This window comes from Rana temporaria, chromosome 4 (genome assembly GCF_905171775.1).
Source record: "Rana temporaria chromosome 4, aRanTem1.1, whole genome shotgun sequence".
In the NCBI taxonomy this organism is placed as follows: domain Eukaryota; kingdom Metazoa; phylum Chordata; class Amphibia; order Anura; family Ranidae; genus Rana; species Rana temporaria.
In genome coordinates this window covers 280,582,369-280,600,174 of record NC_053492.1, presented here as the reverse complement: position 1 = coordinate 280,600,174, position 17,806 = coordinate 280,582,369, and the positions used below count along the sequence as shown (strand labels likewise).

General features: G+C 39.0%; 1 protein-coding gene across 1 annotated transcript in view; it reads left to right on the top strand.

Moving 5' to 3' along the window:
* Nucleotides 1-17,806, top strand: part of LOC120935721 (titin-like) — a 433,372-nt gene that overhangs the window by 137,122 nt on the left and 278,444 nt on the right. Inside the window, exons 8-9 of the mRNA XM_040347780.1 lie at nucleotides 9,165-9,206; nucleotides 14,968-14,991. Coding sequence (XP_040203714.1) covers nucleotides 9,165-9,206; nucleotides 14,968-14,991 — 66 coding nt within the window. The remainder of the gene's footprint in view (nucleotides 1-9,164; nucleotides 9,207-14,967; nucleotides 14,992-17,806) is intronic.

Genomic DNA, 17,806 nt, shown 5'->3' with positions numbered 1-17,806 from the left:
TGTTCCAATAACTTCAAAAGACTTGACTACTGTCTTCTTCTAGCTACTACTGATTTACTTTTAATGGGAAATTCATTCAACTGTCTCAAAAGATGTGAAGGGCACTAAGATGGAGGAACCTTTTAGAAAGCAAATGAAAAAATAGAAGATGAGTTTGAGTATTTAAGAGCTACTGGAAAAAGTCAAGCAGCTATGTGGTTCTACAGTTAATCTTGCCGGGTATATAGCTCAATGGGTTATTAGTTGCAGTGTTTTAATTTTACCCAGGGCCTTTATCACAAGAAAGGATTGAATAATCATTGTCCAATTAACATTACACATCAAAATTTCAAATTTGTAATTTATATACAATGCAATCCTCTAATTATTTTCACCTAGACAGCCTTTTAAATTTAGAGGAAAAGTATTGTGAATGGAAGATTTGCCATTAAAATAATCAGCTGCTACTGCTCAGCTTCGGGATAGAGTGACTGGAAATATAAGTTCCTTGCTACTTCTATAGCTTAATTGCCGCAATTTTGAATTTGTGTCTCAATAAATAAAAGAAAATTGCATGTCATGTAAATTCAAGCTCAAATGTTAACATCCTTTAAGCCCCTTAAAGTGGTTGTAAACCCAGTTACACCACTTGTACCTACAGGTAAACCTATAAAAAAGGATTACCTGTAGTTACTGTAAATATCTTCCAAACCTGCAAGGTTTAGGTGATATATACCATTTACGCTTGCGGCGATGTCATCTGCGCATACGCTCTGAAGAAACAGCTCGCTCATGCTGTTTCTTCAGCAGCATGCCGTAACCGGCGGCTCCTGCGCGCATGCAGAGTGATGTCATCCTGGCTCCAGCCAATCATAGTTTCAGAGCCCGCCAACCTGAAAATAACTCTGAGGCCCCGTACAGACGAGGGGACATGTCTGCTCGGAGATTTCGGTCTGATGGCTGTACACACCATCAAACCGAAATCCCCGCGGACAGAGAACGCGGTGACGTATACGACACCGACGTTCTCTGACGCGGAAGTTCAAAGCTTCCACGCATGCGTCGACGTCATGTGCAGGTTCTCGGGCCAGCGGACATGTCCCATGAGTCATACTGAACATCGGACATGTCCGGCGGACATGGTTGCAGCGGACATGTTTCTTAGCATGCTAAGAAACATTGGTCCGCTGGAAACCTGTCCGCTAGGCCGGGAATCCGGTCCGGTCGGCCGTACAGACAACCGAACATGTCCGCGGAAACTGGTCCGCGGACCAGTTTCAGCAAACATGTTTGGTCGTGTGTACGAGGACTGAGAGACATGTTGCCGGTCACATTAGTGTGCAGGGCCGCTGCAACAGCTTCGATCTAAGGTAATTATTTCATAATGAGCTAGTATGCAATGCATACTAGCTCATTATGCTTTTGACTTACAGTGTTTGTTTGTTTTTTGAATTTACAACCATTTTAAGACTTACCATTGTAATTAAACAATTGGTCTGCACTCTTATTCGGGCAGATAGATGCCCACCACAAGCCATTGCTCCTGCTGTCATTAGAGAAATCACAGGCTAAAGGCACACAGCCATATGTCCACTTGTGTGACCAATCATAGTGATTGCAGATTTAAAAAAGTAGTTCTGTTTTCAATATTGAGCCCTCACTTTACTCTCACAATGAGAGAAGGAGGATAATAAAGGAATCCATTAATTCCATCTTCCTATCTTTTGCAGGGAAGGCTGTAATCATAAGTGGGTGAGGAGTGGTAGGGTTTTTAAACTGCCACTGTTTTGGGGAGGCATTTAAAGTGTTTATCCATGACATTCATAACATCTAACATCATGCAATTTCATCCTACAAGGAACTTCCACCAATAAAGGAAGACTTGCACTTAGCTTTAGTAAATGACTGTTAAAGGCCAAACACACCTTAATTTATTTTTAACCACCTCAGTACCTCAGTACCAGCAAGTTTATTAATTTCTGAACTTTAGAGGTGTTAGTACTGTCCTGGCAAATTTATTTCATATGTTTTGAACTATGGGAAATGAAATAAACCACCAAAAGAAAGTTCACATATTATATATCGATAAAAATTATACATAATTCATTTGGGCACAGTACTGCATGGCAGAGCAAATGTCTGTCAAACCATTACAGCACTGAAAACTGGAAAATTACCTGCATAGGAAGGGGTTGTAACATGCCAGTTTTAAAGTGGTTAATGAGGTTAATCACTTGAAAAAATACACACCACTTGAAAATCGTTCATTCACGTGTCTTTCATTTTTTTTTAAAACCAGAAGATCGCCTCTTTGTACAATTCTAAGTCATTATTATTCCCAAGAATTTGTGAATTTACCATACAATTCAATGTTATGGAGCACTACTCTGTACATCATTAAAAGGGACCACTTATATCATCTAGAATATTCCTTCTTTTACAGAACTCGTCATAGCTCCTACAACTAAAAAATACATTTCTAAATTAATTACAGTTAATAAAGCATATAATCACTCTTTTAATGGGCTTGTTTTATAGATAAGATTGGTAGATGATTCACTTCATGGCTACATAGCACCATCTCCTGGCAGCCAATTGTTCATACAGTAATGCTACATGGTTTATCAAATCTATATGGCATCACTGAAAGACTGTAGCAAGTTGATATACAAACTTTCTTTATTGAACATGATGTGGAACATTGATCGTTCTTAACCACTTACCCCCCGGACCATATTGCTGCCCAAAGACCAGAGTACTTTTTGCGATTCGGGACTGCGTCGCTTTAACAGACAATTGCGCGGTCGTGCGACGTGGCTCCCAAACAAAATTGGCGTCCTTTTTTTCCCACAAATAGAGCTTTCTTTTGGTGGTATTTGATCACCTCTGCGTTTTTTATTTTTTGCGCTATAAACAAAAATAGAACGACAATTTTGAAAAAAATGAATATTTTTTACTTTTTGCTGTAATAAATATCCCCCAAAAATATATAAAAAAACATTTTTTTTCCTCAGTTTAGGCCGATACGTATTCTTCTACATATTTTTCGTAAAAAAAAATCGCAATAAGCGTTTATTGATTGGTTTGCGCAAAAGTTATAGCGTTTACAAAATAGGGGGTATTTTTATGGCATTTTTATTAATATTTTTTTTACTAGTAATGGCGGCGATCAGCGATTTTTTTTTCGGTATTGCGACATTATGGCGGACACTTCGGACATTTTTGACACATTTTTGGGACCATTGGCATTTTTATAGCGATCAGTGCTATAAAAATGCATTAGATTACTATAAAAATGCCACTGGCAGTGAAGGGGTTAACACTAGGGGGCGAGGAAGGGGTTAAGTATGCCTGGGTGTGTTCTTACTGTGGGGGGGGGGGGTGGCCTCACTAGGGGAAACACTGATCCTCGGTTCATACATTGTATGAACCGAAGAAAAGCATTTCCCCTGCTGACAGGAACGAGAGCTGTGTGTTTACACACACAGCTCCCGTTCCCCGCTCTGTACCGAGCGATCGCGTGTGCCCGGCGGCGATCGCGCCCGCCGGGCACACGCACGGGAGTCGGGGGCGAGCGGGGGGCGCGCGCCGCGCCTCCGGCGGCGCGCGTGCGCCCCCTAGTGGCGGCTAAAAGGTAGGACGTCATAATACGTGATCTCGCCTAGGAGAGCCACCTTGTGGACGTATTATGACGGTGCGGCGACGGCAAGTAGTTAAGCAAGATATGATACAACTCCAGGAAGGTTGACATCTTCCTGTTTTTTTATTTATTTGTCCTATCACTATTAAACTACTACAGACTCATAATTGGGCAATTTCTGTGCATGGCTTTTTTTGATTTTAGAGTGTGTATTGTATTTGCATTTACTTATATACAAAACTGTTATCATCTTGAAAGGTTAGTAAGTAAAATAATTGCATGCATTTAGTAAAGTGCCAAAACTGCCCATTGCATTTAACTTTGGAAGAGTGTAGTTACTTGGCATGTAAGTAAGATATTCTAATCAATGAGATTTAAAGGGTAACTCCTCTTTTGTGGGAAAAATAGCAAATAATAATAATAATTAAAAAAAACATAGCATATATGATTACTACACAAGCCATACAGTAACTAAATGTTATTAAAAATTACATTTCCTTTTCAATCTGCCGAACTGGAATTTTCTGTCGAATGCAAAGCAATATGGCAACTTGGAGACCTTGTGTATGCAGTTGGTGTACAGATATTCCACAGAAATGTAATCTCCTGCTTGTGTAATTGGGCTCACTGTTTTTCCCCGAAGTTTGGACTACAAAAGAAGTCAGATTTTTGATACCCTCTGCAACAAAAATGTAATTTTTGATGAGATACTCCTAAAGGGTTCATCACTTCTAAATAGATTCAAGCTCTGCAAGTTTTCTCATTAGAACACTGCAAATGCATCTGCTAATTAATGATAAAAAAATGTCACTCCCATTTATATTCACTGTGCACCCAGATATCATAAAACAAACAGCTTTTTCTTCAGAGCAGAAAGAGGTAAAAATCTACAACCAAGTTTGTTAACCGCTTGCCGACCAGCCACCGTCATTATATTGCGGCAGGTCGGCACGTTCCCGCGAACCGTCGTAGCTGTACGTCGGAGCTTTAAGTGAAGATAGCAGGCACACACGGGCCTTCTGCACTGCAGAGGTTCCGATGGGCGTGGCAGGCACGAGAGCCAGAACAGGGACATGTGTGTGTAAACACACAAATCCCTGTTCTGTGGGGAGAGGAGAGACAGATCATGAGTTCCTACTAGCTAGGAACAACGATCTGTCATATCCTCTAGTCCTCTAGTCAGTCCCATCCCCCTACAGTTAGAACACACATGAGGGAAGACAGTTAACCCCTTGATCGCCCCCTAGTGTTACCCCTTCCCTGTGATATTCACACAGTAATCAGTGCATTTTTATAGCACTGATCGCTGTATAATTGTCAGTGGTCCCCAAAATGTGTCAAAAGTGTCCGATCTGTCCGCCATAATGTCACAGTCCCCATAAAAATCGCTGACCACCGCCATTACTAGTGATCATAAACCTTTCCCCTATTTTGTAGACACTATAGGCCAGATTCACGAATATCTGCAGCGGCGTAACGAATCCCCTTTACGTTACACCTCCGCAAGTTTTCAGTGCAAGTCCCTGATTCACCAAGGACTTGCGTATAAACTTACGGTGGTGTAACGTAAAGCTGTCCGGCGCAAGCCCGCCTAATTCAAATGGGGCGTGTACCATTTAAATTAAGCTCCGTTTGAAAATTTTCCGACTTGCTTTGCGCAAAATTACGGCGCCCCAACGTATTTTTTGAACGGCGACCTACGTTACATCGTTTCGTATTCCCGGACGTCTTACGCAAAACAAAAAAAAAATTGAAATTCAACGCGGGAACGACAGCCATACTTTAAAATGGCTGTTCTAAAGATAAGCCATGAATAAGCAGGCCTAAGTTTGCGACGGGAAAAACCGACTAGCGACGACGTAAGAGATTGCGACGAACGCGCGTATCTTTGTGGATCGCCGTAATCAGCTAATTTGCATACCCGCCGCTAGAAAACTACGCAAACTCCACCCAGCGGCCGCTGGAAAATTACACCTAGGATCCGAAGGCGTACGAAGCCATACGCATGTCGGATCTTAGCCAAAAGCCGTCGTATCTTTTTTGTGAATTACAAATAAAGATACGACGCAGCAAATTTGAAAATACGCCGGAGTATCAGTAGATACTCTGGCGTATTTCCTCTGTGAATCTGGCCCTATAACTTTTGCGCAAACCAATCAATATACGCTTATTACAATTTCTTTACCAAAAATATGTAGAAGAATACATATCGGCCTAAACTGAGGAGAATTTGCCTTTTTTTAAAAAAAAAAATGGGGATATTTATTATAAGTACAAAATGTTTTTTTTGGAAAATGTACACTCTTTTTTTTGTTCATAGTGTAAAAAATAAAAACCACAGAGATGATCAAATACCACCAAAAAAAAGCTCTATTTGTGGGGAAAAAAAGAACATCAATTTTGTTTGGGTACAGCTTCGCAAGACCGCATAACTGTCAGTTAAAGCAATGCAGTGCCGTATTGCAAAAAAATGGTCTGGTCATTGAGCAGGCAAATCTTCTGTTGCTGAAGTTCCTCATTGTACATTGCTCACCCAGCAGGATTGTTTTTTTTTTTTTTGGTGGGGGGGGTTAAAGTGAAGTTCAAGTTTCAGTGTGATGGACGTTTGGGGCATTAACTTGCATGTTCCAGTCCAGTTAAATATTCTTATAAAGATCTCATTCCAAGCACTCTCTATTTCAAACCCTACAGCAGTCACAGTAATGTGTTGTCACTCTAGGATAGGACATGTGTTACCAGCAAGATCATTAGGTAAAATAAAATGTAAACATAAAAAAAGAATCAAATGAATCCACCACATGTAAGGATTATTATGCTGCAATATGAAACAATTTCCGTTCTTCGGCTAGGGTAAGTTTAAAGAGATCCTGTCACTAACTTAAAAAATGCAGGTACTGTAAAGCACAGAAAAATCAAGTATCCTAAATATTTAATTTTAGCATTATTTCAATTCCATAAACAATTTTTTTATTGTATTTTCATGTGCCTCTAGCGAACTAACACTCCAGAAAGTTTTAATTCCCTAGCAAAGTCCCCTGCCTCCTATTGTGTCATAACCATCTCCCCTTATTGAAAGTCTTTGCTGGTCCAGCTCCTCCGCCCCTCTCTTCACTCCCTACATGACTTTTTTATGTTGTACACAAAGAAGGAGTGAAGGGGAATACTATAGAGTATCACTTGGATTACATAACATGCTGACATCCCAGCCAAGTCTCAGGGCTTTTTGGTGTCTACATAAGGGAAACTTTTTAACATTCATAAACTTTGTTAAAAACATATATAAATGGAATTTTCTGGTTTTCAAATATATATTTTTTGCTGTTTTGAAAAGAACACCCCTATTAGATTTGTTCTTCTTGTATCTTTGCTGGGAACTGTTCTCATTACTTCCATTATAAATAGGTGCCATACAGAAAAGGAAGTATGTTCCAAAAGGGACCATACACAATTTTTTAACCCTACTCCACTCCATGTTTTTTCCAGAGTTGTGTTTTTAGCAGCAAACAAAGCATTTGTCAACACATAGCTCTTTATTCTGTCTAATTCTCTAGAGATCCTTGAATCTACCTACCCAATATATAGATTTCTTGCCTGCAGTAGCTGTACTGCTGATCACTGTAACTTTCTTAGACTCAGGTTAGAAGTGGAAATACAAAAATAACAGCAGCTTATTGAAATTTTTACTTAAGAACTTTATCTGTTCCCGCTGTCTGTTGCTCAGATCATTTCTGTTCCATTTATTTTGTGACATGTATTGCTCAGCAAACATTCAATGCTGAACATAGCTCAAGAAATGTAATAGAGAATATGTCATAAGGAGATAACCCGACCATCTCTAACTGCTGCAAAGCCTCGAGAATCAAGGGACATTCGATTTCCACTGAGCAGTATAACAATGTCGAAAGAAAGTGACTTTAACAAGTGTTCAAATTGAAATCATGGGATATTTCCACATTGATTTGCCATGTATTTTATCAGCTGGAACACATTTAAAATTAAATTGCAAGTACCTGATTTAAAATTTGGAAATATAAAACATTAAATTTTCATGCGTCACACCTGTATTTTTTTTTTATCAAACATAAGAAGCTTATTCATTTACTCCAAGCTTTCCTATGAATGCAGGCAATTTATTATTTTATTCTTAAAAAGACTTATGAAGTAAAAATGGCAATTTCGGAATGAATGTGCAGGACCCGAATGTCATTTAGGAGACTGCTGCTGAATTAAAGTACATTCATTAAATTTGACATGCTCACAGTGGTAATGATATATGAAGGCATGCATTTGAAAATGTAAACCCTTTAAATTTGCAAAAAAAATAAATGAAGGTGTAATGTTAAGCCATTACAGTTAAGGCATTGAGGCAGTCTTGAAATTATAGTCTCAGGGATCCAAGAGGGATATCTTATCAGATCTTAAGAAGGATCTTTAGGGTGCCTACACATGGTCCCACCTTTTTACAATATATTTCAAATTAAATAATCTTTGTATCTTACTGGGTTGTGTAAAGCTTACCTAGGATACAATAATCAAAGCGTTCAACCATAAGTAAGCACACTTTGCTATTTACAGAATTTTTCTTTCAATGTTTAAATCTTGTCCCCTCAAGTACGGCTTCTCTTTTTGTTCTTGATTAAATATCAGCAGGGGTGGACTGACAACTCATGGGGCCCCCAGGCAATTTGAGATTATGGGGCCCCCGGGCAATAGATTATGGGGTCACACAGTATACATACATAGTATACACACACAGACACACAATATATACACACAGTATACATACACACAGAATACACATACACACACTGAAAAGGTACTAGAGAGGCAGGGAAGCTATAATCTTGGGATTTAAAACAAAAACACAGATTTTTTCATACTGTCCCTGGTTTTCCTGAGGCTGGAAACCCTGATGGGGCCCCCTAGTGGCGTGGGGCCCTCGGGTAGTGCCCGAGTATCCAAATGGTCAGTCCACCCCTGGATATCAGGCAAAACTACTTTTGATAAATGTCAGTTGAACCAATGAAGAAAAAAAATAATGATCGTATACAGTAAATTTAAAACATCCATATATAGAATCATATACCCAGGAAGGCAAGAAAAAATCCTCATAGCATGGTCCAATTTTGTTAACCAGTGGTAAAATAATTCCTTACTGATTTTCTAAGGCAATTGGATATTCCCCAGTCATTGGCTCCCAGTGATGTCAATCAAAGCCAGTGACAAGGGCATCTGTGCATTTGATCCATATTGCCTTAGTGTGTAGCAGTGTCTTACAAAATGAATGGCACTGTAACCTGGTAATGCAAGTAATGTGTAACAAAGTGCGTTACTGTAACACACCAAAACACACAGGTGTATTTCAGCAAGATGGAGCATGGCAAACATTTTTAATGCAGAGTAGAGTTTGAAAACACTGCAGTAAGATTAAAGGAATGAAAAACGTTTCTATTTGGTATACTTGTGTGTTACATGGGCCTAAGAAAAATATTGAGTAAACTATTTAATTCACATATTTGACACACCTTTCTTGAATTCATTCCAGTGAAAGAAAAAAGAGAAGAGAAGAAAGAAGAAAAGGAAAAGGGTATGTTATTGCATTAGTATTAAAGTATATTTACAAACAACACAATGGGGTTGATTTACTAAAGGCAAATCCACTTTGCACTACAAGGGGGAAGATCTGAAATGAGGGGACACTCTGCTGATTTTATCATCCAATCAATCATGTACAAGCAAAAATGCTGTTCTTTATTTTCCTTGCATGTCCCTCTCAGATCTACAGCGACTTCACTACCAACTGCACTTGTAGTGCAAAGTGGATTTGCCGTTAGTAAATCAACCCCAATGTTTCATTTTAACCACTTTAGCCCTCACACCTGAACAACCCTATAAACCAAAGCAATTTTTGCATTTCTACTAAAGGCCTGTTTATTTGACAATAACTTTGATATTACTTAACACAAGACAGTAATATGTATACTGTTTTTTTTTTTTTAAGAAAAACAGGGCTTTCTTTCAGTGATATTGTCTAATTTGTCTTACAAAAGCAAACTTATTTGTTGGGTATTTCATATACAAAAAAAATAAATAATAATAATAATAATAATAATAATAATAATAACAACACTAAACAAGATAGATAAAAGTATTTATTGTATTTTATCATTTTTCCTGCTTATCCACTTGCTTACTGGGCACTTAAGCCCCATTCCTTCCCAGACCAATTTTCAGCTTTCAGCACTGTCAATCTTTGAATGACAATTGCGCGGTCATGCTACACTGTACCCAAATAACATTTTTATAATGTTCTTCACACAAATAGAGATTTATTTTCATGGTATTTAATTGCTGCTGTTTTTTGCAAAATAAAACAAAAAGGACCGAAACAAAAACTGTTTCATAGTTTGTTATAAAATTTTGAAAAAAGGTAATTTTTCTTCTTCACTGATGTGCGCTGATGAGGCTGCACTGATGGGCACTGATAGGCTGAGCTGATGGGCACTGATAGGCACTGATAAGGCGGCACTAATGGGCACTGATAGGTGGCACTGATGGGCAATTATAGTCATTGATAAGGTGGCACTAATGGGCACTGATAGGTGGCACTGATAAGCACTAATGAGGTAGCACTGATAGGTGGCACTGATGGGTGACACTAATGGGCACTGATGGTTGGCACTGATGGGTGACACTAAAAGGCACTGGTAGGTGGCTCTGAAGGGCACTGATAGGTGGCACTGATGGGCACTGATGATCACTGATGGGTGGCACTGATGTGCACTGGTAGGTGACACTGATAGGCAGCACTGATCTGTGGCACTGGTGGGTGGCACAGTGGGAACTGGCAGCTGAAACTGGTGGGCACATAAAATGCACCTGCGGCTTTCTGTGTGAGGGATCGATGTCCCTCTGACAGAAGCCGGTGATCGGCTTTTTTTCCCCCTCATGCTGACAGCGTGAGGGAAAAAAGAATACCTATTACCGTAGACTCGGTGATCACAGAGTGCGCCGCACATGACCCGCAGGGAAGCGCAGTCAGCATTTGCTCAGGAGGACGTCCATGTCAAATCACATGTCAAATTGTACCAATGTGAACCAGGGCTCAAGAGGAGAAGGAGCAGAAGAAGGTAAATATTGGTAAACCAAGGGCTAATACGGGCTTAAATATAGAACAAATAAAGGTGACTTGTTTTAATTAGTCAGTTTGCTTTGACAGACATCACATGCAAAAGTAACAATGTAAATGTATCTCTCTTTTTCACATGTGAACAGTGTTTATTAACACCACAAGGCAGTCTTTTAATAGCAGCTTCTACAGCTTCTGTACTTACACAGCAAATAATTGGCTATTATTTTTATAGTTGTGAATTGCCAGCAAGTATGAGTGGGGTGGAAGTGGGACAGAATGATGTGCTCCAAGTGCTCTATATATAATTTGGTGAAGTTTTTTTGGACATGTGTTGCACTCCCAATGTCCACAACTGGTTAACATCATTAATAGTATCCAAGTTTATTTCTCAAGCTGCCTTAACCATCTGATGCCCTTAAATATACTGAGAGGGAAGCAGTTACAGGCATATTCGTAGACACGTTTGTGACTGGCCTTTTTCTGGGTTTGGGGGGTGCATGCATGCTGTTATTCAGGATTATGCAACTAGCGGACCTCCAGCTGTTGCAAAAATACAAGTCCCATCATACCTCTGGGTTTTATGCTTGTGGATGTCAGAGTCTTGCAATGCCTCAGGGGACTTGTAGTTCTGCAACAGCTGGAGGTCCACTAATTACATATCCCTGCTGTAATTGGACACAACATGAGTTTGACAAATTTCAGCCAATAATTCCAGCTGAAATCTGCTAATTGTCCAATCACACAAGGAGTTTTGTGTGAATAAACAAACACACAGAACTCTGTGTTCACAGGAACAGGGATCTGGCTGTTTTTTCTCCCTGAAAAGTAGGGCGAAAAATTTGACACATTAATACGTAAAAGCAGAACACATTACACTTGTTAGGCACACAGTTAACCCATTAATTGCCCTTAGATGTTAACCCTTTCCCAGCCAGTGTCATTAGTACAATGTAATTGTACAGTATTATCACTGATCACTGTATTAGTGTCACTAGCGTGTAAGTGTCAGTTAGTGACCCTCCTAGGCAGTGTCTGTTAGTGCCAGTTTGCCCGACACCCAAACACTGTCCCACTATAAGTCGCTGAGCCCCGCCATTACAGTATAACATCTAAAGCTGTGTAAATTTCAGTATATATACCATAGTTTGTAGATGCTATAACACAAACCAACTATTATACACTTATTGGGGCTTCTTTTACCAGAAATATGTAATACATTTTGGCCTAATTTGTTAATACATTACATTTTTTGGGGGATATGTTTTATAACAGAAAATATATATATATATTTTTAATTCTGGGTACTCTTTCTTTTATTTAATAAAAATAAAAAAAACAGTGGTGATCAAATACCACCAAAAGTGAAGAAAAACAGAAAAGTGCCTCTGAGTGCAATGTTTTTTGTACAATAGTATAAATCAATCCAACACTTACATAGAGGTAAGGCAAGGTGTGCTTGAGGAGGATGAAGAAAACTGTGATCATCTTCAATGTCTCCTATGTGAGCAACATCTCCTGTGAGAGCAAGGAACCAGCCACTGAAGCCGCGGTATCCTAGAGAAAGAAGCCAGCTGATCCAGTGAAGGGCTGGATATGGATATTTATGAGCCACTCTGAGAACAGCACCTCTAGGCATGTGACGTCACCGGGAGTGGTCTAATATTGGAATGCTGTGCACAGAGAAGCGATCAATTGGCAGATTGACACATTGAAAACACCAGGTTGCCAATGACTGGTTCGCTGCTCTCACAGGAGACGATCCTAGTTTTCTTCATCCCCCATGAGCAGACATTGCCTTACCACCATGTAAGTGTTGGATTGATTTACTACTTGATTTACTATTGTACAATAAACATTGCACTCAGAGGCGCTTCTCTGTTTTTCTTCACATTTGTTATCCAGAGTTGGCTTCACTCATGAGAAGAGATTAGACCCGACTGTGTGTTTCATTACTAAGATGTAGCATCAACATCACTATCTTTTCCCAAAGACACATCACCTCTCCTCCTTTGGACTTGTTTTTACCTGGTACTCTAGACATTTTCTAATTAACATTATTATTGCTGCCCCCAACTAATTGTTACCCACACCCTAATCCTGAGCGCTGGCATTTTGTTTGTTTTTATAAATACCACCAAAAGAAAGCTCTACTTTTGTAAAAAAAAAATGTATACATTTAATTTGCATTAAGTGTTGCATGACCACTCAATTTCCAGTAAGTATCACAGTGCTGAATAACAAAAAATGCCCCGGACATAAAGAAAAACCTTCTGGAGGTCAAGTGGTTAAATTATATCTAAAGTCATTTTATTTTAATTTTGGGTAGTAGGTAATGGTTAAAACCCTGGTAATTTTTTTTTCCTGGTGTGTGTGTGTGTTCCTTTGGGGAGATTTTCCTTCCTGCCTCAGAGACACAGGTATTTAAAGAAAATCTTTCCAAAGTGAGAAGAAAATCCTCTTAAGCCTCGTACACACACACGGTTTTCTCGGCAAGAACCAACAAGAAAACTGCTGGCAGAGCTTTCTTGCCGAGTATACCGAGCGTGTGTACGAGGCTTTGAGGTTTCTCGTCAAGAAAACTGCCCAGAATCTAGACGAGAAAAATAGAGAACCTGTTCTCTATTTTCGCGTCATGAGATTCTCGGCAGTGTTTTCCTGACGAGAAACCCGAGCGTGTGTATACCTCTCCATGGAAACCTGCGCATGCTCAAAATGACTTAGACGCATGCGCGGTAGCTTCCAAGGCATAGGTAGGGTGAAGCAAGATGTCTGTGATGGCATCGAATGTGACGAGCGCATACTCATCCGTAGTCGATGACGTTACCGTGTTCGTGCCATTCAAAAGAACGGCAGTTCTTTTGAATGGCCCATGTGTACACTCGGCCAGCAAGAGAATCTTGCCAAGAATCTCATCAGGAAAACAAAGTTTTTTTTCCTGACGAGATTCTAGACCGTGTGTGCAGGGCTTAAGACAGCTGCAATAGAACAGGTCTTACTATTAGAAGATTTAACTTCACTTCCTATACTGGCAACAACTGTACAGCTTTTAGATTTCTTATTTTCTGCCTCAATAACAATGGTAACTAGTTAATATAATTGGTGAATCTCCTCAGTGGGGTCACAGATAATAAGCAATACAAATCTGGTGTAACACTTCCATCCAAAAGTCAATAAAAAGGTTTGAAAGTTAGAAACAATTTGATAAATATGTTATGTACAAACTGTTAGGCACATATCTGACTTAAAGGTGTACATTTGTGAAAAAAAATCACTACATCTCTGCAATACATATGCACATTTTCCAAAGTTTTTGCACTTAAGGCTTCATTTCCACTGGCGTTTTTACAGCCACTGTTGTTAGCCTTTTTACAGCTTAAAAACGCCTGTCCATGTTTATTTTGTAAAAAAAAAAAAAAAAAATTTGTGAGCTGCAGCTTTAAAAATGCAGCAGTAGCGTTTTTGAGCGTTTTCGCGCGGCTTTGAGCGTTTTTTAACGTCTGGCGTTTTTACAGCTCTACTCTGGAGCTTCAAATCGCCCTGGTCAGGCGTTTTTTTTAAAGCTCAAAAACGCCTATGCCATTTGCAGCTCAAAAACGCCTATGTGGGCATGATGCCATAGAATAACATGGACAGGCGTTTTTAAGCTGTAAAAAACGCTCAGAAAAGTGGCTGTAAAAACGTCAGTGGAAATGAAGCCTTATAAGCACTGCACTGTGCTCCTAAGTTCCTGTTTGGGCTGATAATGCAGTGGCACTGATATTCCAAGCTGTGTTGATAGCCCTACTACGTTCTCTTATGATGGACTACATAATACCACTTCTCTTAATATAAGGGGGTGTTCTGTAGTGCAGCAGGGGGGACCTCAAACAAGGTTGCTAGCACAGCTTGGAATTCCAGTGTAGTAGAAGCAGAGTTGTTAGATCAAACAGGAAATTAGATGGTCGCTGGATTTCTTTCAAATCAACATGTATTTTCCTGCATGTGCAACATTTTTAAAGTCACAAAACATAAAGGAATGTGCATGTATTGGAAATATGTACTGATTACTAATTTATTTTTTGCCCAGACATACACTTTAATAGACAACTCAGTATAAGTGGCCTCTAGGGGCTGCCATGCTGTCTATTTATGTATGAATTGTAGAGTATCCATCTTTTTAAAACAGAACAGTGTCAGCATACAGTAATGTAATTTTATTTCATATCTTTGGTCGCAGAACGCAAGACTATTAAAGGAAAAAGTAAGAAACAGCTGTTTGAAACATTTCACAGCCCTTGCTGAGGCTATGTATGTGCTTCCTATATTTGTCTTCGGCATATACTGAGCTTTAAGTAAATTAGGAGCAATAAATGACTACAGTATGTGGAAATGTTGTAGTTTGCTTGCTTGGTAATATGCAGCTTGACATTCTTTATGCTTCTATTGCATTCTTCGCACCCTGCTGCACCGGAACATCTTATCGGCAATGCAACTAAACTTATAGCTGGCAAGCACGCCAAATGGTTTGGGTTAAGGAATGATATCAGTAATACTGGATCAGCAATTAAACCCATGTGCTACCCTATTCTCTGGACTAGAAGAATCTGAAATCATTCCATTCTGAAATTATTATCTTAAACCTTCTATCTTAAAACAAAGCAAAACCTTCATAAACAATATTACTTTTTATTTTTATTAATGATTTTATTATTAATTGTATATTATGTATACCCCAGTGGATACTATAATTCGGAATTATTATCGAACTAGAGTCACTTTTTAGGTTACGTGTGTCTAGTTTTTCTTTATTAACATTGGAAATTTAAAGCCACACATAGTTTTTATGCTAATGTGAATAAATATCACAACTATTATCATTCCTTGTCTCAATAACAATAGATCAATTTACTTTTGTTGAGTCTAGAAATGTGCCTAACTTGTAGGGTTGATTCTTTTCACGCATATTTTTTTAATACATTGATCATGAGCATAAAAGTTTCTGAAATCATGGTCAGAATCACCTCCAATTGCATCAGCCCACTAGCAACACAAGCTGAAATGCTGCTTTGGCTGGCCACAGGGTCTTTCCATACCTGAGCATATGTAGTATTGTATATCTTTGATGCTTTTGCACAATTACAAAAGCTTTTTAATGTCTATGTGTATGTTTTGGTGCATTTTAAGAATATTATTATTTTTTTAAATTAAGGAGCAACATTAACCACTTAAGGACTGCCTCCTGCACATATACGTCGGCAGAATGGCACGGCTGGGCACATGCATGTACAGGTATGTGCTGTGCTATTGTCCAGCCGCGGGTCGCGGTCCGAAGCTCCGTGACCGTGACCGCGGGACCCGCGGACCCGATCACCGCTGGAGTCCCGCGATCGGTCCCCGGAGCTGAAGAATGGGGAGAGCTGTATGTAAACACAGCTTCCCCGTTCTTCACTGTGGCGGCGGCATCGATCGTGTGATTCCTTTTATAGGGATTCACAATCCCAATTTAGTTTGGGAGCCACGTCGCACGACCGCGCAATTGTCTGTTAAATCGACGCAGTGCCGAATCGCAAAACCTGGCCGGGTCCTTTAGCTGCATTTTGGTGTGGGTCTTAAGTGGTTAAAACAAATATAGCTTTTCCATGGTGCGGATCTGCTAAAAAATTCCAGAAAATACATGTAATTTTTACCACTAATTTGAATAGGTCTGTAGACCTATAGTAAAATTTACACTTGGACCTCTGTAATGCTGCACATCTTCTCTAAACAGTTTAACATTCTAATATATTAAGCTTATTTTCAGTCGTTTTTGTGACTTAGTAAATAATAGTAGTAGTAAATAATTTAACAGTGATGTTTCTTCATATATCTCAATGACCATCCCTGCTCTGATTATGTTTAGTTTTTGCAAATCTAAACAATAAAAGTCATCACATAAGATACTGAGTCTTTAAACATAAGGTAGTACTATAATCAGTGGAACAAGAAAGAACATAATTACTTAAATAATATCTTTAAATAATAACCAAACAAAGGATCTTGGGATGGACCAATTGTTTTTCTTTCCCTGTGAAGAGAAACAGCCTGATTTCTATTTTTATGTGTTTTGGCCACATGTTTTCATTTTATGACCTACATCTGGATTATCTACTGTATTTGCTAAATGATCCCACACCCTTTCTCCTGCTAAAAGGACTGAAATATATATATTTGACACAATATTGTATCTGCCATAGTTTTATCAATGAAGGCAAATAGTTGACTTTTTCTTGGGCAATTTCTGAATTCTCAGGACAGATTTTTTGTGTTGGTAGAGGTGTTGGCAGGTTGCAGATACCAGATGGAAAAAGTCTATCCTAATTATTTATCCTAGTTATTTATCCTAGTTATCCAGCCAGAATCTGGATGTTAGTGGGTACAGCTATATTCTAGGAAAGATTATGTTATAGTTTATCTTGCTGTGATACCTAAAAGCTTACTGTATACGCGTAGGCAAGTGTATGAGTTTTTTCAGTTATAGATGCAAATTAAAGCAGAATTATACACACTTCCCCTCCAGCAATGCAACTCCTGTGAGGTTCCTGCTACAGATGAGCTTTATGTTCGAGTCGAACATGAGTTTGACTCGAACATTGGCTGTTCGCCCTTTCGGCAAACAGCAAACTATTTGGGGTGTTCACTGCAAATACAAAAAGCCACGGAACACCGTTAAAAGTCTATGGGAGAAATCAAAAGTGTTAATTTTTAAGGTTAATATGCAAGTTATTGTCATAAAAAAGTGTTTGGGGACCTGGATCCTGCCCCAGGGGACATGTATCAATGCAAAAAAAGTTTTAAAATGCCAGTTTTTTTCGAGAGCAGTGATTTTAATAATGCTTAAAGTGAAACAATAAAAGTGAAATATTCCTTTAAATTTCATACCTGGGGGTGTGTATAGTATGCCTGTAAAAGAAAACAGGTTTCCCATGTTTAGAACTGTCCCTGCACAAAATGTAATTTCTAAAGGAAAAAAGTCATTTAAAACTACTCGCGGCTATTCATGAATTGTTGGGTCCCGACAATACAGATCAAAGTCATTG